This window comes from Sphaerulina musiva (assembly GCF_000320565.1).
Source record: "Sphaerulina musiva SO2202 unplaced genomic scaffold SEPMUscaffold_13, whole genome shotgun sequence".
NCBI lineage: Eukaryota > Fungi > Ascomycota > Dothideomycetes > Mycosphaerellales > Mycosphaerellaceae > Sphaerulina > Sphaerulina musiva.
This window is the reverse complement of record NW_016017395.1, coordinates 874,840-899,453: the sequence shown is the minus strand read 5'-3', so window position 1 is coordinate 899,453 and position 24,614 is coordinate 874,840. Positions and strand designations below refer to the sequence as shown.

The 24,614-nt window shown below is 52.1% G+C and overlaps 10 protein-coding genes across 10 annotated transcripts in view; 3 read left to right on the top strand and 7 right to left on the bottom strand.

Moving 5' to 3' along the window:
- Positions 1-650: 650 nt before the first annotated feature.
- Positions 651-2,373, bottom strand: SEPMUDRAFT_54516 (uncharacterized protein; the record flags this gene model as incomplete). Its single annotated transcript, XM_016909304.1, has 2 exons — positions 651-978; positions 1,058-2,373. The coding sequence occupies 2 exons, from the start codon at positions 2,371-2,373 to the stop codon at positions 651-653; spliced, it is 1,644 nt and encodes a 547-aa protein (XP_016756345.1).
- A 1,650-nt stretch (positions 2,374-4,023) lies between these two features.
- Positions 4,024-5,164, top strand: SEPMUDRAFT_152470 (uncharacterized protein). The gene is made up of 3 exons (XM_016907465.1): positions 4,024-4,644; positions 4,791-4,933; positions 5,027-5,164. Exons 1-2 carry the CDS (start codon positions 4,189-4,191, stop codon positions 4,911-4,913), a joined length of 579 nt encoding a protein of 192 aa, XP_016756344.1. The 5' UTR covers positions 4,024-4,188; the 3' UTR covers positions 4,914-4,933; positions 5,027-5,164.
- Positions 5,165-5,540: 376 nt separating this feature from the next.
- Positions 5,541-7,358, bottom strand: SEPMUDRAFT_136997 (amidase signature enzyme). Its single transcript, XM_016902820.1, has 2 exons — positions 7,279-7,358; positions 5,541-7,189 (listed from the first exon to the last, which is right to left on the bottom strand). The coding sequence occupies exons 1-2, from the start codon at positions 7,299-7,301 to the stop codon at positions 5,593-5,595; spliced, it is 1,620 nt and encodes a 539-aa protein (XP_016756343.1). The 5' UTR covers positions 7,302-7,358; the 3' UTR covers positions 5,541-5,592.
- A 724-nt stretch (positions 7,359-8,082) lies between these two features.
- SEPMUDRAFT_121709 (uncharacterized protein) lies at positions 8,083-9,012 on the bottom strand (the record flags this gene model as incomplete). The annotated part of the gene is made up of 1 exon (XM_016901707.1): positions 8,083-9,012. One exon carries the CDS (start codon positions 9,010-9,012, stop codon positions 8,083-8,085), a length of 930 nt encoding a protein of 309 aa, XP_016756342.1.
- Positions 9,013-11,458: 2,446 nt separating this feature from the next.
- Positions 11,459-12,205, bottom strand: SEPMUDRAFT_14133 (complex I intermediate-associated protein 30, mitochondrial precursor; the record flags this gene model as incomplete). The annotated part of the gene is made up of 1 exon (XM_016902961.1): positions 11,459-12,205. A coding segment is annotated over one exon (747 nt), but the record flags the coding sequence as incomplete, so codon positions are not given.
- A 471-nt stretch (positions 12,206-12,676) lies between these two features.
- SEPMUDRAFT_152469 (mitochondrial carrier) lies at positions 12,677-13,982 on the top strand. The gene has a single exon (XM_016907464.1). The coding sequence runs from the start codon at positions 12,695-12,697 to the stop codon at positions 13,814-13,816; it is 1,122 nt and encodes a 373-aa protein (XP_016756340.1). The 5' UTR covers positions 12,677-12,694; the 3' UTR covers positions 13,817-13,982.
- A 338-nt stretch (positions 13,983-14,320) lies between these two features.
- On the bottom strand, positions 14,321-16,548 carry SEPMUDRAFT_152468 (DNA lyase-like protein). The gene has a single exon (XM_016907463.1). The coding sequence runs from the start codon at positions 16,513-16,515 to the stop codon at positions 14,536-14,538; it is 1,980 nt and encodes a 659-aa protein (XP_016756339.1). The 5' UTR covers positions 16,516-16,548; the 3' UTR covers positions 14,321-14,535.
- Positions 16,549-16,898: 350 nt separating this feature from the next.
- Positions 16,899-19,644, top strand: SEPMUDRAFT_152466 (uncharacterized protein). The gene is made up of 5 exons (XM_016907462.1): positions 16,899-17,323; positions 17,372-18,039; positions 18,093-18,446; positions 18,495-18,738; positions 18,797-19,644. The coding sequence occupies exons 1-5, from the start codon at positions 16,929-16,931 to the stop codon at positions 19,545-19,547; spliced, it is 2,412 nt and encodes an 803-aa protein (XP_016756338.1). The 5' UTR covers positions 16,899-16,928; the 3' UTR covers positions 19,548-19,644.
- A 136-nt stretch (positions 19,645-19,780) lies between these two features.
- Positions 19,781-21,811, bottom strand: SEPMUDRAFT_75030 (alpha/beta-hydrolase; the record flags this gene model as incomplete). The annotated part of the gene is made up of 4 exons (XM_016910091.1): positions 19,781-20,876; positions 20,953-21,160; positions 21,224-21,306; positions 21,435-21,811. 4 exons carry the CDS (start codon positions 21,809-21,811, stop codon positions 19,781-19,783), a joined length of 1,764 nt encoding a protein of 587 aa, XP_016756337.1.
- Positions 21,812-22,638: 827 nt separating this feature from the next.
- The window catches only part of SEPMUDRAFT_152465 (uncharacterized protein), a 2,635-nt gene continuing 659 nt past the window's right edge, over positions 22,639-24,614 (bottom strand). Inside the window, exons 2-3 of the mRNA XM_016907461.1 lie at positions 24,238-24,522; positions 22,639-24,144 (exon numbers count right to left, since the gene is read on the bottom strand). Of these exons, the coding sequence (XP_016756336.1) occupies positions 22,747-24,144; positions 24,238-24,522 (1,683 nt within the window). The 3' untranslated portion in view covers positions 22,639-22,746. The remainder of the gene's footprint in view (positions 24,145-24,237; positions 24,523-24,614) is intronic.

Below are 24,614 nucleotides of genomic sequence, written 5' to 3'. Positions count from 1 at the left end.
GTGAAGCCGTATCTGTGATGCTCTGGAGATAGGGCGTGCCACATGATGATGAGATCCAGTCGCGGGCGATGGGATCAGTGGAGCAGTGGATCTGCCAGCAAATGCACGAGAACCACGGGAGCGTAGTGATCTGCAGAGAGTGCAGTAGTAATATGCCCGGGATTATGTAGGGAGCTGTAAGCACAAGATGCCGAAGCAAAACGCCAAGAGCTTGGTGGTTGACAAGATTGCTTCGATATCACTTCGACACCGTGTAAAGCTTGTCGATAGCGACTGCATACCAGTGTCTGTGTGCTGGGTCAACGGCTTTCGTGATATACGATGATGAGTCCAGCGACGAGAGAAGGGGGTCCTCATTGATATCCCAGCCATGGTTGTCCGAGAGAATCGACGCCAAGGGGCGGAACGAGAGGCACATTTTCCATCATGGACGACGGCGAGAAGAAACTCCAGTCTTACCAGATGCAAATGCTGATCCATCTCCAGAGAGAAGATCCAGATGAAGCCATGTTCGTACAGTGCACAAGCACCCCATATCCAACACAGACATCTATTCATCTCGCGATCTACACTTGGTCTTTCTTTTGGTATATTACACAAATGCATCTTTTTCGCCTCCATCACATATGCACTCCTACAATCATACATCATCATTGCCCACTTAACCGCCACGCTCTCATGGGCAACGCCTGCAACTTCAACGCTGCCGGTTTGATGTAGCCCCAAAATGTGATGACCCCAAACACCACGCAGAGTACATTTACATAGTAATATCCGTCTCTCCCAATGTCGCACGTCCCACCACCGTTGAGACAACGATGTTTTTCAGCTTCGGCGACGCAAGAAAAGCTTTGGGTGATGAGGTCGCCTTTCAAGTCGGTGGGGTTACCGATCGGAGGCAGACACGTGGCCTGGGTGAAGGCATCGACCGCTTTGAGGACGAAGAAGCGAGGGAAAGTGCCGCCGAGGTTGGAGACTCTGTACATGTATGTGATGTGAGCAAAGGACGCGGCGGAAGAGGAAGAGGAAGAGGAAGAGGAAGAGGCGAGATACGTACGTGGCGAGGAGAGTCATATAGGTGCCACCAATGGCCGGGTCACTGATCTTGGCGTGAAAAGCAGAAATGGCGACAAACATGACGGTACTCATAAAGGTGGAAAAGACGTGTTCGACAATGATGACGAGGAGGTAGGATGTCGTGGTGCCGCCGGATGGGAAAAACATGACGACCAATTGCGCAAACACGGCGGCGACGAGTCTTCCAACAAAGGCCCAACACCACACGCGAACGGGTTGGTACTGCTCCGACCACTTGCCTGCATAGTATCCCAGGCTCATTTCAAAGGGGAAATCGATGAGGACGACCAAGGCGAGATCTTCTTGACTGAAGCCCTTGTCGAGCAACTTGAGGTTGGTGACGGCATCGTTGGCCTGGAAGCCAATCTTCGCAATGAGGTGGATGAGGATGAAAGTTTGGATATTTTTCAACTTCATGATACCTCCCATAGTTTTGTAGACCCCCCACACGCCCTCATTCTCCTTGGTGGGGTTCTCATTCTTCAGGACGGCGAGGCCGAGGGTGACGAGCAGATAGAACCAGCCGAAGAAGGTCAGGTAGGAGTTGAGGGTGATGAGGCCGACATCCATGGGCTGGGTGCGGAACCATTTATTTGCAAAATCGGGAGAGTTGAGGGCGAGAAAGACGGTATAGCTGAGGAATTGGCCTCCGGTCAAGCCTACCGTCTGCGCCGTACTGGCATAACTCAAATTGCTCTGTGAGAGCAGCGTCAGTGCCCATCCATCCACGGCAATATCCTGCGTCGCACACATAAAGACCAAACTGAACCACCAGCCCGTGAAGCCCCAGACGCCGGCACCATTGTCGGCGCCTGCAGCTTCCATCATCTGACTGGCGCGACGGCCCAGATAGATCATTCCGAAACCCGATAGGGTCTGGATCGGTAAGATCCAACTCTTTCTCCTCCCCACCTTGGCCGACCAGATGGCATCGACAATGGGGCTCCAGAGGAGCTTCAGACTGTAGGGGTAGGAAGCGAGAGAGTAGACTCCAATCTGGCTATAGCTCAAGTGACTCTTCAACAAGAACGGCACGGAACCTCCGGCCAATCCCATGGGAATGCCTTGTAAGAAATATAGTAAGACGAGCAGTAAGAAGTTCCTCCGATCTTGCATGGGCAACTCGAAGAAGCCTTTACTCTCCGTCGCGCCGCCGTCGGGGGGTGCCTCGTCCAAAGTAAAGGTATCCCTCCCTATGAGTCTGTCGCGCGCGTCGGCAGAGTCGTCGTCATTGTCGTAGTGGAGGGATTCGACATGGGCGTTTTTGCGGCGCTCGATGAACTGGCCGCCGTTCATGTCGAAGGATGAAGAGGGGGTGTGCTCGTGCTCGTGGTCGTGGTCGTGGTTGTTATTGTCGGTATTGTTCCCACTCAGCGAGGAAGATGTGCTGCTGCTCTTGTGCCGCAAGGAGCCCCCGCGAGGATTGGGGGCTTTGGATTTGCGAGAGGGCATCGATGAGGCGATGTTGTCGTGGAAGTCAGAGGCAGAGAAGTGATTTTCCACGTCGTCCTCCCTAGCCACGAGTCGGGAGGTGGAGGAGGAGGCGTGTCCTTCTTCCAACACTTGCGGCGAAATGTGGGAGTGGGAGTGGGATTGAGATTGGTGGTGGGGGTGGTGAATGGGCGGGAGGACGGGGATGGGCAGAGAGGCAGTGAGGGCGGAGAGGGAGATTCGTCGAGCGGGAGGAGGCGGAGTGTGTTGATGGAGGGGGTGGTGGTGTTGATGGTGGTGTTGATGATGATGTTGGTGGTGGTGGTCGTTGTCTTCCATCGATCAATCCATATCTCAGGCAGTAGTAGTAGTAGTGGTACTAGGCATCAATGAAGATTCCCAGATCGGTACCTGACAGGCTACAAGGAGCTGGAGAGCAATCTCAAAAGAGTCAAAGACAGTGGAAGGTCGGAGAATGGAGTGATGATATTGCTGCCTACCTACCTGACCTACCTGACCTACTACAATCCCGCCCTCCTCCTCGAGTCCTCAGCCTCCTCCTCCTCCGCCGCCGCCTCCGCTCATATGCCGGAAGAGGGAAGAGAGAAGGTCAGTATGTGGACACGTATGGGAACTGTGAAGTTCGGAAGAAGCACGGTAAGCTAGGAGGTACCTCCATACTGTAATACACTGGACACTGCGGCACGGGACGGTGCGGTAAGGTACGGTGCAGCTACGCCAAGGCCGATGAGATGTAGTCCGATTACCTCCTAGTGGTACGGAGGTATCGTGTATAAATCATAAGGGAAGTCCATTCACTCTCAATATCCATTCCTGTCCATCTTCCCGTCGTTTGATCCCAATGAGGACATGTCCATCTATTCGACCGGGGACACGATGGAGTCTAGAACTGAATTAAAAATCTTGGCATGCCGGGTGCCCTCTGTTTGGACACTCACCCTAGTCGCGGGTTGGATCAAGTAGAATTGGACCAACAAGTACACTCACCACACTGCAACATTGCAACACTGCTACCTCCTACAGTCGGTCCATCTTCATTCTTGATACTTTGCAGCATCTCTTTTGAGCCTTGTCTTCCTTTCTGCCTGAATGGCTCAAACTACGCATAAGACGGAAGAATTATCATGAGCCATCTCGGGAATCTCTCCCTGCCTTGCTCTCCCAGGTTCTCCTGAGAGTCCTGACTGCTTCTTCTACAACGCCATTCATCATCAGAACAGAATCCTCAAACAAAAAACCAGCAAGAGAGTCCACAGCTGACTGTATCGCTGTACATTTGCTGCACCCATGGACAAACCAGCATCATCCATCGTACACGGCGACGCGATGCGGCCTCGTGCCAGCATACCTAGGTATCTTCTCATCACCGGCCGTGGAACTAAGCTCCTTATGAGCTCCCTCCATCAGTCCGCCCGCCAGACAAAAGATGCAAAAGAACATCATCTCTGGAGTCTGTACACAGTGTAAAGAGGTTCCCACCCCCTGGTTAATGAACGGAGCATCATTGCAGTCATCACTAGGGTTCCCTGGATGTGTTGGAGATGGTCATGTGTTGGACTGTTCCCGACTTGTTGGCTCGACGAAAGGGGTTCACATTCGGCAAAACTATAAAATACCACTAAATGAGGATGGGTAGGCAGGTGGTTCGAAAGCAGAACCATGTCAACTCAAACGAGGAAGCAATATAAATACTCTTACGGTAGAGCCCATATCTTGTTGTTGTTGTTATTGTTGTTGTTGTCGTCTTCTCGACATTGCAGATTCGCATTCGAGACCCTTTCGAGACCGGAAGAGCACCGAAGCCACACCTCTCTTACGCGAAGCACCCGCCCCTCCTACTCCAACAAGATGCGCCTCATCTCCTCCCTCGCCCTCGTCGTCTACGCCACGGGCGTCTATGCCTCTGTCATGGACAACCGCCTGGCCCAACGCGACCCGAAGAAGCATGACAAGGAACTAGGTGATGGTGGTGATGATGGTAGTAATGGCAACAACAATGGCAACGGCAATACTCCTTCAACTCCACCAGAATGCACATGCGATAACGACACCTGTATCGTTGGCACCATCAACCTCGGGGGCTACGTTATTGTCAATTATAGTTGCAAGAATAAGGTACGTTGATTTGCGATATGATCATCATTATTATTACTTGTCATCATACCGATATGATGATGATGATGATGATGATGATGATGATGATGATGATGATGATGAGGACTTGACTGATTGACTGACTACAATCTACTACATACATATAGTTTGGAACCACTGGTTGCCTGGACACGAATCTCTGCGATTGCTGCCAATGGGACAAGTTCGAGGATACATGCAAGACTATGTACGCTAAAAACGGCACCGCCCTTTGTACCTATGTACCTTAGGTGAAGCAGGGCCCACGAAGGTATGTGTGTGTGTGTGAGACCCCTCAAGGTGGTGGTGATGGTGGAGTCTCACCTCAGTGTACATATTCATATATATACTGACAGCGCCTCAGTCTTCAGAAAGGTAGACCGACAAAGTTGCTCAGAACCTCCTGCAGCAGTGGTATGCAGCAGTGGTATACAAATTTCACTCTCTGGGACCAACGCTGTCTTCGGCCAAGTCGCCTCTTGCAGATACAATCTATCATCGCTCCTCTGGGCTTTCTTTTTCGTGATTTCATTGGTGAATCACTGTGGTCTCTTTTGATAAGATGCCCTTTGTCATATATCTTGGGAAGGACGAGAGAACCACGGCGTCATTGAACCTCTTTACTCTTTTTTTCTTTTTCCATTGCCATGAACAATACTCTTTTCTCTCTCCCTCTCCTCTTCCTCATCCTCATCCCTCTCCTCCATCTCCTCCTCCGTGACGAGTAAGAAGCCAAATCGAGAATGGTTAGCCAAGTGCACATTAAATTGACGCATTCACATATCGACCTCACTTCTACTCACTATCCTTACGGTACCGTGCAGATACGAGACAACATAGCAGGAGAGTAAGCGGAATCAATGCATTCATTTACTGCCCGAAAAGCTGACCTGATGATTCCGTAGGCTACCAAACTACCCAGGGCCCTCATCATTTGCTACCAAAAGTCTTCCAATCGACACTACTTTCCCACGCTGCTCCAACCTTGAGACAGTCGAGATCCTTGAATTTGCGTCCGACAATCTGCAAACCCGCAGGCAACTTCACACTCTCGTCTTCGAGAGCGGGAACAAAGCCGACCGGCACAGTGAGAGCAGGATGCCCTGTACTGTTGAAAGGAGCAGTATTGCCCACCATTCCGACATTGCGACTCATTCTCTCCAACGGTCCATGTTCATTCGGCTGGTCAAACAGCTTGCACGCGGGAGAGGGCAGAGTGGGCATGATGAGCACATCCACATCCGCCAACACTGCATCATACGCATCGTTGATCTTTCGCAGTAGATTGTGGGACTTGGCGTGGACTTGAGCTCCCCATTTCTCTTTCATGTACAGATATCGCATGTACAAGTTTTGTGCTCCCGGGCCCAGTTTCTGGAACTGTTCATCCGACAGCTTTTCCACTGGTGCACGGTCGAGCATATGGAGTGTCTTGCGACCTTCGGTCACGCCGAGAAGGGCCGTCTTGGTGCCGGATAGGGGAAGACTGATCATCCAGATTTCCGCTGCGCTGAGATGCAGAGGAATAGAGACGGACTTGATCTCTGCACCGAGAGTAGCCAGATGTTCCACAGCAGCTTTACACAATGTCGAAACACTGTCACACATGCCATGAATCTGGTAGCCTTCCTCCAACACGCCCACCTTCACACCCGCCAGTGGCTTCTCTTTTCCCGCAGCAGCAGCAACAAACTCGTCCAGCCCCAAAGTAAACTCCAACGACTTTTCCGGAAAATATGCCGGCTGCCGATCATCAATACCATCCGGACCAGCAATGGCCTCCAACAACACGGCACAATCCCTCACCGTCTTCGCAATCGGTCCCGCATGATCAATCGTCCCTTCAAGACTCAAAATCCCCGTATACGGCACCAACCCCCACGTCGGCTTCAATCCCACCAGACCACACATACTCGCGGGAATACGAATGGAACCTCCCTGATCACATCCAATCGACATTTCCGCCTGCCCACTCGCCACCACCCTTCCACTCCCCGAACTCGATCCTCCACACGAGTAGCCCGGCGCAAAAGGATTGTGGACATTTCCTGTACAAGAGGTATCACTGATTCCTTCCATACAACCGTTTTCACACGCGGCTTTGCCATTGATGATTCCTCCGGCGTCGAGAATGCGAGTTACGATGGGTGCGTCAATTTGAGGTGTCCAGGTCACTGCTTCTGTTCCATTTGTACATCGTACTCCTGCGAGAGCAATGTTATCTTTGATTGCCACAGTTTTGCCCTTGAGTAAATCTGATGTCGGCGAAGTGGCGGACACGGTGACTTTGGTGGCCCAACCACCTTGATCAGATTCTTCGGCGGTCGAGGGGATGGAGATGTTTGTGCGAGGATATTTGGTGAGGTCTGGTTGGAGTGTGTAGTCTTCGGCTTCGAGATATTTGTTGACTATCGGGTCCAAGGAGCCGAGGAGGGCGGCCCAGTCGGAGAGGTGGGCTTCTTTGAGCTTCAGGCCGGCGGAGGAGGCGAGGGTTATGACTTCTTCTTTGCTGAGGTTTGATGTGCCGCTGGAGGAAGAAGCCGGTGTTAGTGTCTGATGCTGCTGCTGCTGCTGACCAAGGCGATAGATAGCAATGCGGTAGTGCTTCAGACTCACTTGGGCAACGTAACAACGCTCATTTTTGCGGTAAGTGAATAACTGATTCAGAAGTATTCCCACACAATCACAACCAACCACCAGTTCTCTTTTTCTATAAAAAATAGAACAAACACAACAAGTCAAGAGAGTGGTAGATAGTAGACCTTTTTCAACATCTCCAGTAGTGTACATATACTCACCCCTCAGAAACTCTCCCATCGGGCAACTTTCACTTCGCCGCCGCCGCCGGCGCACTCGTAAGCTCTCTATAGATGTATCAGGTAGCTACCGTAGCTTATATATCCCACCAGCAAGCTCCAATAATCGCCAGTAGATTGTAATCGTACTCGGGGGTTCGGTACAATTATCAGTTGTAGCGAGCTACCTTATCAACGAGATAGGTATCACGGTAAAAAGTAAAAAGTGTGTTTTTGCCCGTCGGCATTTGCAAGACAAGACATTTATCATGCCTAGCTACATTTACATGGCCGGGGACATGCTGGTATTAGCTCGATTGCTATGCTGGCTAGCGTTGGAGGACTTCGGCTCCGAAATGGATGTTAGACATCATAATGTTGACTATTCTACTCGTTTATCAGGTACTGTGCCAATGACATTATTTTCACGACGAATGTGATGACTATAATAGGAGACAATCACGATATTGCAGTGATAATAGAGACCAGTCCGATTTGCGAGACTTATATGGTCGCCACATCTGAACCCAAAGCCGATTATTCATCTCTCCAGCTCATAATTAATCCTTTAGTCTTGATGCCGGAATGATAATTGCGATATCAAACTCCTGTTTTACAAATTCCCTCACCTCGCCATCTCCAACAACTTTGCCATCTCCTGCAAGTTCGAGACCCCCATCGTCCCCATATTCCAACCACCAATAACCCCATCACCACCAGCACGGTCACGAAACTCCTTCCAAATCTCAATACTTCTCCGATTCAGCCTCCGAGCCGCTCCAGCAGCCTCGAATGGATTCGTGAATCTGTGATTACGCTTCTCCTGACTTTCCAGGACGGCGAAGCACTCTTCCCCATCTACCTCGGTAGGATAGCTCTGACGCGTGAACCCATGAAACTGAGCATTCGCGTCGAATGCCACGAGGATGTGAAAGCCATTGATTGCATGTGTCGGGCTAGAATTCTGTTCGGACCAGCTGCGAAGGTAGCAATGGATAGTAAAGAGCCATTTCGACGCAAATGTTTCGACAGTATGGAATTCACTCGTGGAAGAAGCGGTCTGGAGTCGAGAGCGGGAAATTCCTTTGGCGATGGCTTCGGTTAGAGGGTCTTTTGCCGAGAGATCTAGCAAAGAACGCTCTGGAGCTCGTGAATGCTGCGATGTGGGCTTGGACGTACTCTTGCGTGGTGTGGAAACAATAGCTCGTGGGGAGTCACGACGTCTTGCGCCGCTCGTGCCCTCTTCTTCGAGACTCGTTGCCAGCTTGGCTACTGCAGCCTGCTTCTCCTCCTCTTCCTCGGCTTTATCACTGTTCGAGGACACTTGGATGAATCCATGGCCAGGATGAGTTCGATGGTGCAATTTGCGACCTTCCTTCACACAGCCGACGTCGAAGTCGACACTATCACATACACGACACGACTGCCAGACTGTTGCTGTGATTGGGATTTGGCAGACACCACAAACGAACGATGGCGGTGCCTTCTCCACAAACGTGTCCAAGTCCGTCGCTAGCATATCCTCCGTCTGGTTGTCATAGCCGTCTTCGTTCATTGCAACTAGAGGGAGATTAATACCGCCCTGGAGCTGTGCTGGAGCTCCAGATGGCCAAAGAGTGCGACCTGGGGGGCGTGGTGGAAGCGTCGAGGGCGAAGGTGTCGGATGTGTGCAACCACCTCGCTACAGAAATACATGTCAGTGAAATCAGGTAGCGTGGTGTTGCTCGCGAGGAGTGTACTGACGTGTCGCCGCCGGCATTCATCGCATGAAGTCCTCCTCGGAGTGCGCCTGGAGGGCATTGTCGGTGTCTGGTCTCTGATGTCTCAATGCGTTGGTGTAGTCAGCGTCGGTCAGTAGATGGTTGGAGGTGTGGAGTCGTAGTTCCAACGTATATAGGGCCTGTAGTGAGGAAGACACTAGGTCAGATTCTCGCGTATGAATATCAATTCGCATTTACTCGTTGCCTAGTGCGAGATCTGAGAACGATCGATTACGCGCAAGAGCAATACGTAATACCGTTGGACTCACTTAGTGTTGTTCTGGACGACGGCGACTATTAGTTGATACCATGTGTGAAGAAGCGGCTTTTAGCGGATGTTTACCGGGCATGCTAATGAGCACCTCGCTCCTCTCTCCTAGTCTTCCCCTAATGTCTCAATACTCTAGTACAATCAGCGTCAGACAGTAGATAGTCGAACGTATAGAGCTTTATAGTTGTAGTTCGAACGTATAGAGCTGTAGAGCTATAGTTCTAACGTGCATCGGGCATATAGTAAGTAAGACCCTTGATCAGAGTATAGCGTATTGATATCAATTCGTATTTACTAGTCAACTAGTAAGAAATCTGAGAACAATTAACCGCTCGCAAGAACAGTACGTACCGCCCTTGGACTCACTTAGTATTGTTCTGGACGGCGGCGACTATTAGTTACTGCTATACGTGAAGAAGCGGCTCTTAACGGACATTCACCGGGCATGCCAATGAGCTCCTCGCTCGTCTCTCCTTGTCTTCCCCTGGATCTGCAGAGCGTACTAGAAAGGCCACCACATCCATTGCAATCCTGCTTGTGATGGCCTGCAGACTTCCTGCAGACACCGTCGTCTTCCTCCGTGTCGACAGATGGTCTGTCGCCGCTATATAGTCTCGTATGATACCTATAGGGCGAAGTGAATGCTGGTTGGAGGGATGGGCCGCAGTGAGCAGAAAAGGGAGCACGCGGGTGTTTTAAGCAAGCGGTTAGTCCCCTCATGTCCGAGGTGAACTACCTAGCGTTGGAGATGCTCAAAGAAGCGGCAAACCTGCCAAATAGTACCGGCAGCATGGTCAGTGCAAATCATTCGTGACAACTCAAGTAGAAGTGATTGCGACTTGCGATGCGAACGGAACATGCAACGTGCCTCATGAGGTGATCAAGACATCTGCTCGTGTTTGCAGCGGCGATGGCAACAATCCGCCGTCGATTGATCATGTCCGCACCGTCTCGAAAGCGACGTGCATGTCAGAATCACCAGACTTTCACATGGTTGTCTTCCTTCCAAGATAACGACCGCACCACTATACCTTGCTATCCGCAAGACAACACCGATGGCTATAGTGAGCGGCTGTTTGTTGTCGTTCGAAGGGGCTTCGATGTGGCGGCGGTATGAGTTTGAGATGCTCAACAGATTTGAGGCTTCGAACTCAAATGACTTTTCTACATATTGCTGCTCTCATTCCATTTTAGGCTGGATGGCAAGGTAATGCAGCACAGCTCATATGCCTTCTATCGCTCATCTCCGCTTCCCACATGGGAAGAGATCATCTGATGCATCATGAAGCGACCCATTTCCGTCTCCTTGCGCCAGGGCTCCCGTCCCAACGTGCTTGCTGTGCGCCTCTCATGAGCGACAGATCTTCAATTTTGCCAGCCTGTACCAACGGCGCACGCTCATGTTCGACGGCGATGTTGTTCTCGTTGTGAACACAGCTGTACGACATGATTGTGTATTTCTTTTCACACATGTCGTCCGTGCGCCGTGAGCCGGGTGCTAGCGCAAAGTTGTCGTGAGTCCTTGACCGCATCAAGCTGTTTCTCGAAAAACCAGCCAGCAGGTGTCTTGCGAAAGTCTTGGCAATTTGCATGAAGTATCCCCGTTCTTCTGCGGGAAGAGAAATCCGCCTTGCGCTCCTCGGTGGTAAACGTCCTATAATGTGTCGTTGAGCCTTCATGTATCAATACGGTAGCTTCACGCCTTCATCACCGTCAAGACATTGAAGTTGCCATCCATGCGCAACCACTTCGCCCAGCGAGCAATAGGTGGCACCAAGTATGCGCGCCGGGAACATGGCCTTGCCCTCGCCACTCTGACAATCGCTTCTTCCTTCTCTCTCTACTTTTCATATCAATATCCTCTCCGGCTCACCCTTCTTCCTCTTCGGCTCTACCTCGTCCATTATGCCTCTACCCTGTTCCACATCCTCCTCAGGTTCCAAACTGAGGTCAAAGCCAGTCTCCTCCTGTTGTCCACTCTTCCTCTCCGGAGCGCGATTCGTGGCATAGATATCCGCCACAGCCAGCTCGAATTGACCAGGCACACGATCAATCAAACTGATCCCCACCGACCTGACTTTGGTACTCATCATCTCCCTCTGGGGCTCTACGACCTGTCCATAATTCGTACGCACAAACGCGCTGAAAGGTATGGTGACAGTCTCCCACTCTCCAGGTGTACTGGACGGGAGCAAATGCTGGTGCAAGTCCGTAGGAACGATGGATTCCGTCTGGAAGTTGACAAAGTACTTCCTCCCATCACTTTTGATGCGCAAGGCAAGGTATGAGTATGGTGACAGGTCCCACAAAAGTTTCCCAAATAAGCTCAATCCCCGATCGCGTGTCCGAAAGCCCGCATATCCACTTCTCTGAATCTGCGGTCGATTCTGAGGAAGATCTGTACTTATCGTGCCCTTGAAAACTGCATGACTGGGTTCTTTTCCCGGCTCTGATATTATGACTCCGCCTTTCTTACTGTCACTTTCTCCTTCCCCGATTGTCCTTTCCATGTGCTCCGCGCCATCCACATATGTCAAGCTGGCACGCGAGAAACCCCCAACATCGGAATCGCACATGATCTTGCAGCGTTCGGGCGAGAGCTTTTCGTCGAATTTGATGAGGGGATAGGGCTTGATGGGAATGTGGAGACCTTCCATTTTGACGGCGAACTTGGCCTGGCGTTTGAATTCATCCATGCTGCGTCGAAAGAAACCTGGGTAGCCGGCGAGGCGAATAGGCGTTGCAGCGAACATTGTGGTTGTGGTAATTGTGGTAGTTGTTGTTGTTGTTGTTGTTGGTATCGTGCTGGTGAACAGCGGGCTGCCCCAGGAGCGACCAGTGAGAGGTGGGTGAAGTGTGATATCGTAGGTCGAGAGCCAAGGGAAAGACCACCTACATGTAGGTAGGAGGTAGGTATGTCCAAGTGAAGTGAAATGGTGGTGATTGGTGAGGTCAGAGATGGCCGCGTTCGCCGCAAACCTGACTAAGCATGCTCGACCTCGAGCAGGGATCACATCTCTTTTCTTGTCTCGCTTAAGCTTGCCACATCGAAAGGAACTTTGTGAACCCAGCTGATGTGCTTGTGCATACCATTCACACCAAATAATTTTATTTTGGTACAACATCCACAACATCAAACCCCCCCCTCCACGGCCTCCACTACCTCCCCTCGCCCAGCCTCCGCCAAACAGCCATTTCTCTTTCACATGCTCACACTCCCCTCTCCGCCCACCCCGGGAGGACCCATTTCCCAGTCCCGCGAACTTGGCCAGATCGACCCTTCGACAGCAATTTCTCCCGCCAGTCAACATGGAAGAAGCATCAAAGACCGCCGCCCTTGGGCCCATTTCATAGCCGGTGGCGCGGGAGGTATGACGGCAGCGACGCTGACATCGCCCCTCGACGTCCTCAAAACTCGCCTCCAATCCACCTTCTACCAATCCGAACTGGCAGCCCGTCGCGCAGCAAAGGGGATTCCCCCGCCGAGTCAAATGAATCTTCTACGAGCCGCATGGTTACATATCTCCGAGACCGGTGCTATTCTGGCAGCCATACCCAAAGTCGAAGGCGGGAAGGCGTTGTTCAAGGGCCTAGGACCGAATCTGGTTGGCGTGGTTCCTGCCAGAGCCATCAATTTCTGGGCATATGGGAATGGCAAACGCTTCTACGCGAATCAGTTTTTCCATGGGCAAGACGTAGCCGGTGCGCATCTGATGGCTGCTGCCACGGCGGGGATCATAACCGGCACGGCGACGAATCCGATCTGGCTGGTCAAGACGAGGTTACAATTGGACAAGGAACACGCGAAGGGTTCTGGGGGAAGGACGTATCAGAATGCGTGGGATTGTGTGGTCAAAACGGTGCGACACGAAGGGATCAGAGGCTTGTATCGAGGGTTGACAGCATCATACCTGGGTGTGAGTGAAAGTACACTGCAGTGGATGTTGTACGAACAGGCGAAGAAAAGTCTAGGGAGGAGACATGACGACTTGGTGAGGAGTGGGAGGACGCCGAACGCGTGGGACCAGACGGTGGAGTGGACGGGGAAACTGACAGCCGCTGGAGGAGCCAAGTTTGTGGCTGCATTGATCACGTATCCTCACGAGGTGGTGCGGACAAGGCTACGGCAGGCTCCTGTGGATGCGAGTGGGAGGGTGAAATACACGGGTCTCTGGAGCTGTTTCACGACGGTGTTCAAAGAGGAGGGCATGGCGAGCTTGTATGGTGGACTGGTGCCACACATGTTCCGAGTGGTGCCCAGTGCTGCCATCATGTTTGGTGTATACGAAGGTGTTTTGTGGAGCTTGGGAGAAAGCTCAAGTGTATAGTTATCTGCGGGAGAGACGGAACAGTGGCTGCAAAGCTCGTGTACAACACAGTGTAATAACAATAGCTGAGGGAAGGGTTAGGGATCATGCGCCCAGCATAGAGGCGAGTGCCGTCTGGGAACGGTTTAGCGAAGATGAAGTGTATAGCAGAAATCCACTCACGATGCCATGGGCCTGGCTTTCCAGCTGGGCCGAATCACAGATGCAGCTCTACTCCTCATCAAGTAGGGCAAACTCCACATCATAGAGTACCTAGGCCAAGTTGCTTCCGATGAGACGTCCACGCTTGGAGACTGGCGCGGCGACAGCTCCGACGGGCAGTGCAGCTCTCTTATATACCTAACATGAGGCTTTACATCATGTTCTGCTGGGTGACTAGAGGGCGCAGGCAGGCCAGGACTTGGGGATGGAGGTCTTTCTCGTTGTTTTTGTTGTTGTTGATGATGTTCTCGATCGGATAGATCAATTCATGACGAGTCTGTCAATCTAATCAATAGCGCTCGTATCAGCGTATTGTATCTTCGCATGAATTAAGTGTTCCCGTGACAGCACTTGGCTGCATGCCTACCATATGAAGTATGTCTGAAGCTAATCGTTACATGGGTATCATAAGAAGCAAAGCCACATAAGGTATCCATGTTCGTCCGTCCCTTTCGTGTCATTCCAAATTTCTCGTAAGCTGTCGTTAGTCATACTCCTGGCAGAGGTACCTCCTAGGATCAATCGACCCCATCCTTCACTGGACTTCCTTCTCCACCTTTATCGGCATGTACTCTGCCACCCTGCCAATCGCTGCACCAGATGAAGGTCGGACATCTCCATTGACTCCCGGTCGTCCTGTCCTTTTCGCCAGTGGGACCAAGCGGTCTCGCACACATCCAAAAGCTCCGGCCTTGATTGTAGCCTTTTTTCTTAGTAAGCATGCTCTTGCACGGCTCACTGTGCCCTTCACATAGGGGCGCCACCGGCTTAGCGAAAAGCGAGGACCATGACTTCTGGGTCTGCTCTGCAGAGGCGAGTTGTTGAGCAAAGGAGCGCGGAGACATGTCTAGATCTTCTGGGTCTGGAGGTTCTGCTGATCTCGGTGTCGAGGGCTCTGCAGATGGTGGGACGTCGTCGATATCTGCTCCTGCTTGGGAGAGTTGGCAATTTAAAGCAGTGGAAGCTTTCATGGCACGTTGCAGCTCGAGATCATCGCTGTTGATGCTAGTGATATCACCAGAAGTCTCGGGCTGCTTCTCTGGTGAAGAAATCTTGGTCGGAGAGGATGCATTCTTCGCTTGAAAGAAGCCTTTCAGACTTCTCTGGCCTTTTGCTGCTGTCGTCTTCGCATCAGACTTTTGGCGCTTGATAGGTGGCTCCTTGACAGCAGGCGCCGCCACCGACGCCTTTCGTTTGTTAGATGACGCTGTCGAAGCGCGAGTGCTGTCCTGGCCAGAATCTGCCAAAGGAAGTCTTGAATTATCGTTTTGGGAAGGCAGAAGATCAGGAATTGCATTTGCCTCCACTGCTGACTCTTGCTGCTCGGATTGTATCTTCTTCATGGGCGGCGCCGCGAACATGCTCTTGAGAGTCCGTCTTCCACTGAATTCTGACATACGCTTGGCTGAGAAGCCAGGTATCGATGCAACGTTCCACTCTTGCTTCCTCTTGCCCTGCTCAAACATGCCAGGGGGATTCATGATGTCTAGAAGATCCACGTCGCCTGCTCGGGTCTTTACCTTGTCATAGAAATTCACGTACACAGGACAATGATCGCTTCCCAGCAATCCCTCCTGTGTGTTGGCATCCTTGATCCAGCTCCTCATGGCCTCGGCAACCAGCACGAAGTCGATGCGACTGCCATAGTTTCCAGGCCTTGCATTGATCTTCGTGTCCCAATGCGTGTACATGCCCTTTCTGTCGGGGTGGAAGCCTCTGGTCGTATCCCATAGCACGGCCGTCTCTCTCCCTTCATCTCGCTCACCAAGCACTTCGCCATCGAGCAGTAGCTGGTTGAATATTCTCCTATTGGATCCTGCAAGAAACTCCTCTCTCGTCGCCTGCTTCTTGCGAATTTCCTCCAATGTGCTCGCACTGTCGCTCTCGTGCCTCGTGATATTGAGGTCTCCAACGAGGACCACATTTTTCCCGCTCTTGATCAGGTTGCGTATGCGACAGTCCAATGCACACAGAAAGCCATAGCGGAAGCCATCTCTCATGCCATTGCTGTTGGCAGGGCTGTAGACACCTAATAGAACAAAGGCCGGGAACTCTAGAATTACGCATCGGCCTTCTGCATCAAGACCAGCCGGGTCTTCACCACTCAGCTGCCACAGGTGCGAGTACTGCTCGGTATTGAGGTAGCCTCCAATGGCATCCTCCTCGGGCAGCTCTCGGTATGGGACTCCCGCATTGCTGCTCGGGAGCACACCCAGCACACCCTCCTCGGCTCGAATGGGTGAGCAAGTGGCATTCCGAGTGTAGATTCCCACGCCCGAGTATCCTTTCTTGTGCTTGGGCAGTGAGAAATAGCAGTCCCAGCCATCCACCAGCACCATGTCATCCCTGAGGTCTTTTCTTTGAATCTTCAGTTCCTGCATCACCACAATATCGGCCTCGAGCACGTCGAACATGGACGAGTAGGAGCGGGACGTGTTCCATGGCGGGTAGGAGAAGGGATTGCGGATGCCGTTGACATTCCATGTGGTGAGCCTCATCCTTCCTATTCCGGCGGCGACGACGAGGTCGAGATGATGCGTAAGCAGTGGACATCCTCAAAGGATTGAAGAGACGGTGCAGTGGATGGCACAGGTGGGTGACGGATCGACCTGTGCTGGAGACGCGCGACGCGTCAGGCACGCGTTGACACGTGATAGCTCGACAGTGTGGGACAGCGACATCAACATCAACGTCGCTCTGTCCTTTCTTGATTGCCTCCACTACATGACCGGAGCTACATACCTGTAAGGTGTTCACGACGGGATACTCCGTAACAGAATACTGTAGTTGTTCCTGGGACTGTCCCCTCGAAACATCTTCATCCTCTCCATCTCCACCACCACCACCACCACCACCACCACCCATTCAAGACCAACACTTCAATAAGACCGACTACCCGAAATGAGCTGCCATGCCTCGCTACCTGACTCCTGCTCGTGTCGGTCTCCTCTTCTTGATTGAGCTGTACTTCGAAAGTGACCGGCAGGACGGCCTCGACCACCATGCCGCCGCGGGCATACTGGAGTTTATCGCCAAGCATACCATTCTGACTGTCGACAACGATGCGCAACTCATCGACGAGAAGAACGCCATCTGCACACTCGACATCTCTTCATTTCGGCCGCATCTCCAGCCCTTCGATGCGACTTACGTCTCTCACCATTGGAACCTCACTCGCCGTGGCACTGCATGGGACGCATTCCTTGCTACCTGTTTTGAACATGGCAGCAAGGGTCAGCAAGACCTGCACGACTTGATCACCAGACTGAGGACCACTCGTGTACGGACACCTGGATCGAAAATCAGGTATAGCAGTGTGTCCGATGATGCCAAACTACCACTGACATCACGTAGATTGAGCAAACCGGTAACATTCGCCAGACCCGTCACACCAGGCAGTCCTCTCGGCCAGTTCATCCGCAGATGCTACATTGAATTCACGCGTCTCCAGTTTGGGGATCTGCAAGCACTGTGGAAGTCGTTCGAAGTCTGGCGAGCATCCGGCTGGGAGCAATTGGTAAAGTTCTGTCCAGTGCTCACTCAGGAGATACTGCATCACCAGCAGGAGCGAAACAGCAACGAAGAAACGCACGCTTCATTCTGTCAACGCACAGACTTTGCCACGGATGCGCACAATAGTGCGGCAGCGGTGGACACGGATATGCTACTGACACATGCCATTCGTCAACTACAACAGCTCGGAACAAGAGTCCCTGAAAATGTCAAGACTAAGCTCGCGAGTTGGGTCGACGAGCTTTCCGCATCGAGCGCGGGCACGCAAAGTATGCACTTCTTCATGGCTTTCTTTGAGCACAGTAAAGCTGGACAGTATACCATGGCTTTGGAGAGCCTGCATCGCTATTTCGACTACAGTCTCGCGGCGAGAAACAGTGGCGGCGCTGGGGACAACGTGAACCTCCGAATCTATTACCAGTACGCACTATTACATCTGAGTGTGCTACACGCAGACTTCGAGTGTTGGGAAGAGAGTGTTGATGCCATGAATGAATGCATTGCAACGGGTGAGCAGCAGCCCTGTAGCCGCGATAAGTAATCATCTACTGATCGTTCGCAGCTCGAGAAAATCAAGACACAGCGTGTCTGAATTTTGCGCTATCGTGGCTGCTCTATCTTCGACACGCACATCCAGGAAAGGGTACAGCAGCATATGCCTCCATCTCTGGCGTTGTCGGAGGAGGCGAACAGGATGAAATTGCTTTCTTAAAGACCAAGGCCCGAGAGAGCAAGAATTGGTTACTGATGAGCAGTACACTTCTCGAAGAAGGCCGACAAGAACTCTTCTGCGGAGGCAATGCCAATCGTGCGCAAGAGCATGTTCTCCAGGCGAGGTATCTGAGCATGCAGCATGATCTGAGGACCATGGCTCCAGCTACTCAGTTATTCTATGGCTCCTGCATGGAGCGTTTAGGTGGGTTGGACCTCCACTAACCATTTATAAGATGCTAATGAGTCAAAGGTCAAGCACATCTCGCGAACAGACAATATGAGATTGCCAACACAGTGCATGCTGCGCATTGTCCTGTCAATGACCGTGTCCGCGCAACTTGCCGTTCAGCACTGGCACTGGCTTATCAAGGGTCCTACACAAAGGCGCTCTCTTTACTAGATGAGTTGACACCTACTGTGAGAAGTATTCTCAAGTCGTATACACGCGTGCAAGTCTTTTCTGCACTGATACACCTTCGTCGATCAATACATCGGTAAGCTCATATTCACTTCGTGCCATGGTACATCGAGCTAACCACTGTTCTCTCACAGAGGCACTCACGAGGCCTCGTCTTACTATATTAACCAGGTGCTTCCCCTGCTTTCAGCCGCCGATCCGGAACTCTCACACGAGTTCTACGCCCTTCAAGTCGAGCATTGCATTGCTCAGAATGACTACCCGACAGCAATGGAGAAGGTCAACATACACCTTAATACTACTGGATCCCTGGGCACCACGGCCGATCTAGCGCAACGTCTCTATTGGCTCATACAAAAGGCCCGAATCTTCGCCGAAGCAGGTCGAGCTGCCAAAGGATTCAGCTTATGTCTCCGTGCTACATTTACGGCTGAGCGACATCTCCTCGTTCCCATCATGCTGGAGGGACTGGCTGTCTTGGGGCGGGTCCTGATCGAAGTCGGCGAATTTGAAGCCGCGCAAGAAATGTACCAGTCGGCTCTTCCTGTTGCGCTGGGCGGTGGTAATGCCAGACTGGTCGCGAGAATGTGGGTCGGTATGGGCGAGAGCTGCGTAGGACTTGCCGGCAAGATGCAGCAGCGGGAGGACGATGGTGATGCGTCTAGCATGGCGGGGGAGCAGACACGACTGATGCGAAGGGCAGAAGATAGCATCGAACGGGGAAGGGTGGTCTTTGAGAAGCTCGAGGACGTGGAAGGTCAAATGGTTTGCTTGACGATGAAGTCTCGGATTTTGCAGTGGAGTGGGGATGAAGGCGCCATGAGACAGGCAGAAGAGATGTTTGCGGATCTCGTGATGATGAAAAGACAGCAGATCGATGAGTGAGACCACGGAACACGCACATGCAATTGCATGGCCTCGCGCCTCAGTGCGGCAACCTCACCATTAGCGTTCCGTGTCCAATTGTGTCCATTCGGTACGGAAACTGACAGTGGGTTCTCGATCAACAACACAGGAAGTCACCAGGAGGCTTGGTGTCTCGCGACGGCAAGTCAATGGAAGAATTCACATAAGATACTGACGTTGTACAGGCACGCCGACTACAGTACTAATGAAGATTATGGTAAATCGGCAGCACCTTTTAGGGGGAAGCGCCCGACACCATTACTACCATGACGCCATCCCGTGACAGCATGATTCCTGTCCAAACCGCCTCCTCCTCCTCCTGCCGCGTTCCCGGACTGCGTGGTAAACGGTTCTGTCGAGCCCAGGTTGTCAACCCGGCCCAACAACACTTCCAGCACACGATAGCTCGGTCCGGGTGCATTTCCGGGTACCATATGACCTGCAAGCTGCACGTAGTAGAATGTCAGACCGCGCTCTGAGCCCCAGGTGCCGACGTTTCCAGAGGAAGCGAGGGTTTGCGGGTTCCATTCCTCGTGATAGGGAGCGAAGAAGTCCTTGCCCGGGTATTCCTGGAAGCCTTGCATGCCATTCCATGTCATGTTCTGAATGGACAGGAGGGTGCCGTTGGTGTTTAACAGCATATCGAGTCCGCCCGATCCAATAATCACCCGGCCCGTCTTCTCGATCACCTTGGTCAACACGCCATTCAACGCCGGCGGGGCACTCTGATCGCCCCCATCCGTGTTGTTGCCCACGGGTACGAACACGCCTGGCGAGCCGGTGCACTCGCCCCAAGAGGCGCTCTCGGCAACATGGAGTATCTGCTTCACGTCGCTGCGATTGAAATAGATTGCTTTGTCCTCGCCCTGGTTGCGTTGTTCGCCCAAAGCTGATTCGAGGTGGGGACACATATCGGCGATGCGGTAGATGTTCAAGCAGGGATTACTGTAGACGGCTGCTTCATAGGCAATGCTGAGGGGGTCGCAGGGGTCGGCAAACTGGGTCTTGTCGTCGTAGTTGGCCGTGGGGTCTGGGATGACGGGAAAGGGGCGTTGTGGGGGAGGGTAGGTCAGGTATGTGGCGAGTAAGTCTTCGTAGCCGCAAGTCTTGTGGGCGGAGGCGAGCTTGTCCATGGTGGTCTGGTTGATGTAGAGGATGTTGTTCCAGTACTGGACATATGGGACGACTGTTGCTACCTGCGCCGCTTCGTTTGTGCCGATGATGGGATCGTTGATATGGATTCCTGTGAGGGGCATATCGGGAGAGTCGACATTGATGAATTCAGCACCAATGTAGGGAAGATAGTAGCTGTGATGCTCTCGACATTAATTTGAGACTCTCAAAAAATGATTAACAGGGAGAAGAAAGGGGTGGGGGGTCATACCCGGCATAACTCTCGCCCGTCAAGTAAATGTCGTAGCCTTGCATATCAAACGTCTTCATGAATTGCGTGTAAAAGCCCACAAATTCTTTGGCGAGTTCTTCTTCATTCTTGATGTCCACTTTGCCCTCGGTATAGCCGACTCCGACGGGTTGTTCCACCCACACGACATTGGTCAAATTTCTCCAGTCGTACGTATTGGGGGTTGGACCTGGGTGAAGGCATGATTAGCGAAACTTGTATATTCTCTCTTTCCATCACCATTCTGCATTACCTTCGGTCCCTTCTTGCCACAGAAACGGTCCATTTTCCGATAACAAGCCAATCAACGAGCTGCAGCCCGGACCTCCATTGAACCTGAGGAAGACGGAGAGAAAACGTTAGTGCACCTCTTCTTGTCTTGTTCTCGCTGACCTCAGGGGGCCTGGCCTGGCCTGGGTTGGCCAGAGCTCGAGAAACTACAATTGTGACAAGTTGATACTAACCAAATAGCGATTTCCTTGGGCGCATCGCCCTTGACGCTGGGCCAGAACCAGAAGAACAGTTTTCGAGTCTCGTCGGCATCGCCTGAGATGGGCATCAAACCCGCATATGACTCGCCCACGTCAAAGTCGACGAGTGGAATTTTGGAGCCATCGACCTCGAACGGCCTGGTTTTCTCCGTCAAGAACTTCTTCCCGTCCTGTCTCCGCTCCACTGGTTCCGGGGAGCTGTTCTGCTGCTGGTGGTGATGTCTGATATCGCGAGCGCGCTTTTCCAGCCGCTCTGCGCGTCGATAGACATCTGTTGCCGAATTCGCGAGGACGGTGGTGAAGAGGAGAAAGCAAATCACGAGAGTGATTTGTGCAATTCGACGAGACATTGTTTCTTATTGTCGACGACGACGCGACGACGCTTAGGAACAAGAACAACAACGACAACGACAACAACGACAACGACAACGACGAAAGAGGATAGTCATTTTGATGGATATACGGCAGTCACCATGTTTTTGTCTGTTCCAACTCCAATGGTGTTATGTCCCAATTTCGATAGGGAAACCTTGTACCGGGGTCCAGGATGTGATATTAGAGGTGAGCCTGTTCCAGGTTTTCAATTGCACTCTCTACCCACTGCCCAGTTATACAGTTACTATATGCCGTACCAACCTGGCAACACGTGAGATTGTGGACTGTTTAGTGATTTTAACTGCATACATACATGTCAGGATCGTGTCACACTGTCATTTGGCCCCCCCGCGCCCCTTTTTCGAATACGAGGTGTTGTTTGTTATTTTTGCCTATATCACACACTGTCACACTGTTACACTGCCACACTGTAACACTGTACGGCCTCAACAGATCCAGATCTGGACTGCTTCAGATAATGATCCATGTATGGCCAGATCTCTGGTACACTGGTGCAGAACGGGGCGACACAGGGCACAGGCACGGCGGCAGATCGAAGTATCATCTACACACTACTGTATATTCAGGGTCCTGTATGCATGTCGGTGATGGGTCCAGACGTCCAGCTGCCAGAAAAGCGGTTGAATTGCCATCTCTTCGCAATTCCAACGCTGTTGTTGCCTTTTTTTTACTACTGCTAGTCTGCTACTACGACAAGTCTACAGCCCTCACTCGCTGCAGACCGTCCTGATGTAGCAATAGCCGGGAGTGGCCTGTGTGATTTCTTCCTTGACGAGGATGGCTTGCTTCCGGAATGGGACAAGGATTCAAAGCATTCAAGAGAGAAAGTATTCAAAAAGGTATCTCAAAACTATAACAATACACAGCAGCGATTTGAGGCCACATGGTTTCAACGTTCCTCTTTGGTATGAGGATGTTGAATTCCATCACTGTTGCCCGCACTGCTTCTCGCATCTATCTCTCCCACCATCAGACCAGCCTCCTTGCCTTCAATCGTCGGTCCAGCTGTGGTGTGCGCTTCCTCATCGTTGTAGGGCTTCCAGAAATCCTTTTTGCCTTTTGCAGCTCTGGTGAGCCAAGGTGGAAACACACCGCCCGGCAACTTGTACGTCCAGAACTCCTTGTGTTCCTTCTCGGGAGGTGAAATACGGCTACCCGATGCCTTCTCAATCAGCCAGACACCGGTGTTGAGGACAATGTAGCTGATGATGCCCGCAATCAGGCCATAGGCAATCGAGTAAGTGAATGGCATGATGGCAATGGTCAAGAATGCGGGAACAGCGTCGCCCATGTACTTCCAGTTGATGTCTGCTGCCGCTTTCGTCATGAGGGATCCGACAATGACAAGCGTGCAGCCCGTAGCCCAGGGCGGGATTGAGGCAAAGATGGGCGCAAAGAAGATGGAGACGAAAAACGCGAGACCGGTCACGATGGCCGTCAAGCCCGTTCCACCGCCCTCTGAGATACCTGCTCCAGACTCAATGTAGGCGGTGACAGGTGAAGATCCGAACAATGCACCAATAGAGACACCGAAAGCATCGACGAGGTAGGCGATGGCGGAGCCCTCGAAGTCTTGCGTTTCTTCATCGATGGCTCCACAGTAACGGGCCATGGAGTACATGGTACCGGTACAGTCCAAGATGTCGACGTAAAGGAATGTAACCAGTGCAACAGCGAATTGGCCGCCGTGCGCGCCAATGCTCCAGTCCTGGACGGCGAGGATGTTCTTGATGGGACGAAAGGTGACGACCTGCTTGAAGAAATCGAATCCCGAGTCGCCAGTGGGAGTGTAGGGGAAGTAGGTTACGTCGGTGCCACGAGGCCAGGAGATAATGCTCACGAGCAAGATTCCCGCAATGATTGCGCCCTTGACCCTAAACATCATCAGGAAGACGGTGACGAGGCCGCCGCAGAAGATTCCAATCCAGAGGGTGGGATTCCGCATCTTGGCGCCACTGGGACAGAGTCCATCTTCGTCAAAGGCTGATTGCACGCAGCCTGCAAGTTCCAGAGGAGTCGAGCTGCCGCCGACAACCAAACCAATCCCAGCACTGTAGGTCAAGCCGATCAACGCAAGATACAGTCCAATACCGACACCCGTCGCCAGCTTGATCGATGCAGGAATTGCTCGGGCCAGCCATTGTCGCATCCCGAGCACCGTCAGCGCGACAAAGATTAAGCCTTCGATGAACACGGCGGTGAGAGCGGTCCGGTATGGCACATTGCCCGTGCCGTGGTAACCCACTACATTGAAGGCGAAATACGCATTTAATCCCATACCCGGAGCCTAATGATCATTCGAACCACCGGGTTAGAGAGATGCACCCTAATAAGGCGGAGAGGAGGATATATCGATGGACGGAAGGGGGGGAAAGCTTACCAGCGCAATGGGCATATTCGCAAACAAGCCCATGCAAAAGCTCGTCAAGGCAGAAATGGCGGCTGTGGCAGTGACCAAGTCGCGGTTAATCTCCTGCACACAGAGCATATACGCCGGGTCGGTATCGCAGACTCCATCGGCAGAGTTGGCATAGTCGCACACACACGTTCCGCCCGACTGCGAGAGGATGTTGGAGTTGACACTGATGATGTAGGCCATGGCGAAGAAAGTGGCGAGGCCCGCTCGGATTTCGGTGAAGAAGTAGGTCCCCTTGCGTTCTTTGGCCTATATGCGCATCCATCATGTCAGTAGCCATTTTTCCTTTTCTTTTTTTTTTTCTTTTTTTTTTTTTTTTTTTTTTTTTTTTTTTTTTTCCT

Bases quoted from the DNA above. Each gene is read 5' to 3' on its own strand.
- SEPMUDRAFT_152470 (XM_016907465.1), top strand. From the start codon at position 4,189: ATGTCAACTCAAACGAGGAAGCAATATAAATACTCTTACGGTAGAGCC. The intron at 4,645-4,790 runs GTACGTTGATTT...ACATACATATAG, and splicing joins ATTATAGTTGCAAGAATAAG to TTTGGAACCACTGGTTGCCT.
- SEPMUDRAFT_136997 (XM_016902820.1), bottom strand. From the start codon at position 7,301: ATGAGCGTTGTTACGTTGCCCAA. The intron at 7,190-7,278 runs GTGAGTCTGAAG...TTCTTCCTCCAG, and splicing joins AGCGTTGTTACGTTGCCCAA to CGGCACATCAAACCTCAGCA.
- SEPMUDRAFT_152469 (XM_016907464.1), top strand. From the start codon at position 12,695: ATGCTCACACTCCCCTCTCCGCCCACCCCGGGAGGACCCATTTCCCAG.
- SEPMUDRAFT_152468 (XM_016907463.1), bottom strand. From the start codon at position 16,515: ATGAGGCTCACCACATGGAATGTCAACGGCATCCGCAATCCCTTCTCC.
- SEPMUDRAFT_152466 (XM_016907462.1), top strand. From the start codon at position 16,929: ATGCCTCGCTACCTGACTCCTGCTCGTGTCGGTCTCCTCTTCTTGATT. The intron at 17,324-17,371 runs GTATAGCAGTGT...GACATCACGTAG, and splicing joins ACACCTGGATCGAAAATCAG to ATTGAGCAAACCGGTAACAT. The intron at 18,447-18,494 runs GTGGGTTGGACC...AATGAGTCAAAG, and splicing joins CTCCTGCATGGAGCGTTTAG to GTCAAGCACATCTCGCGAAC.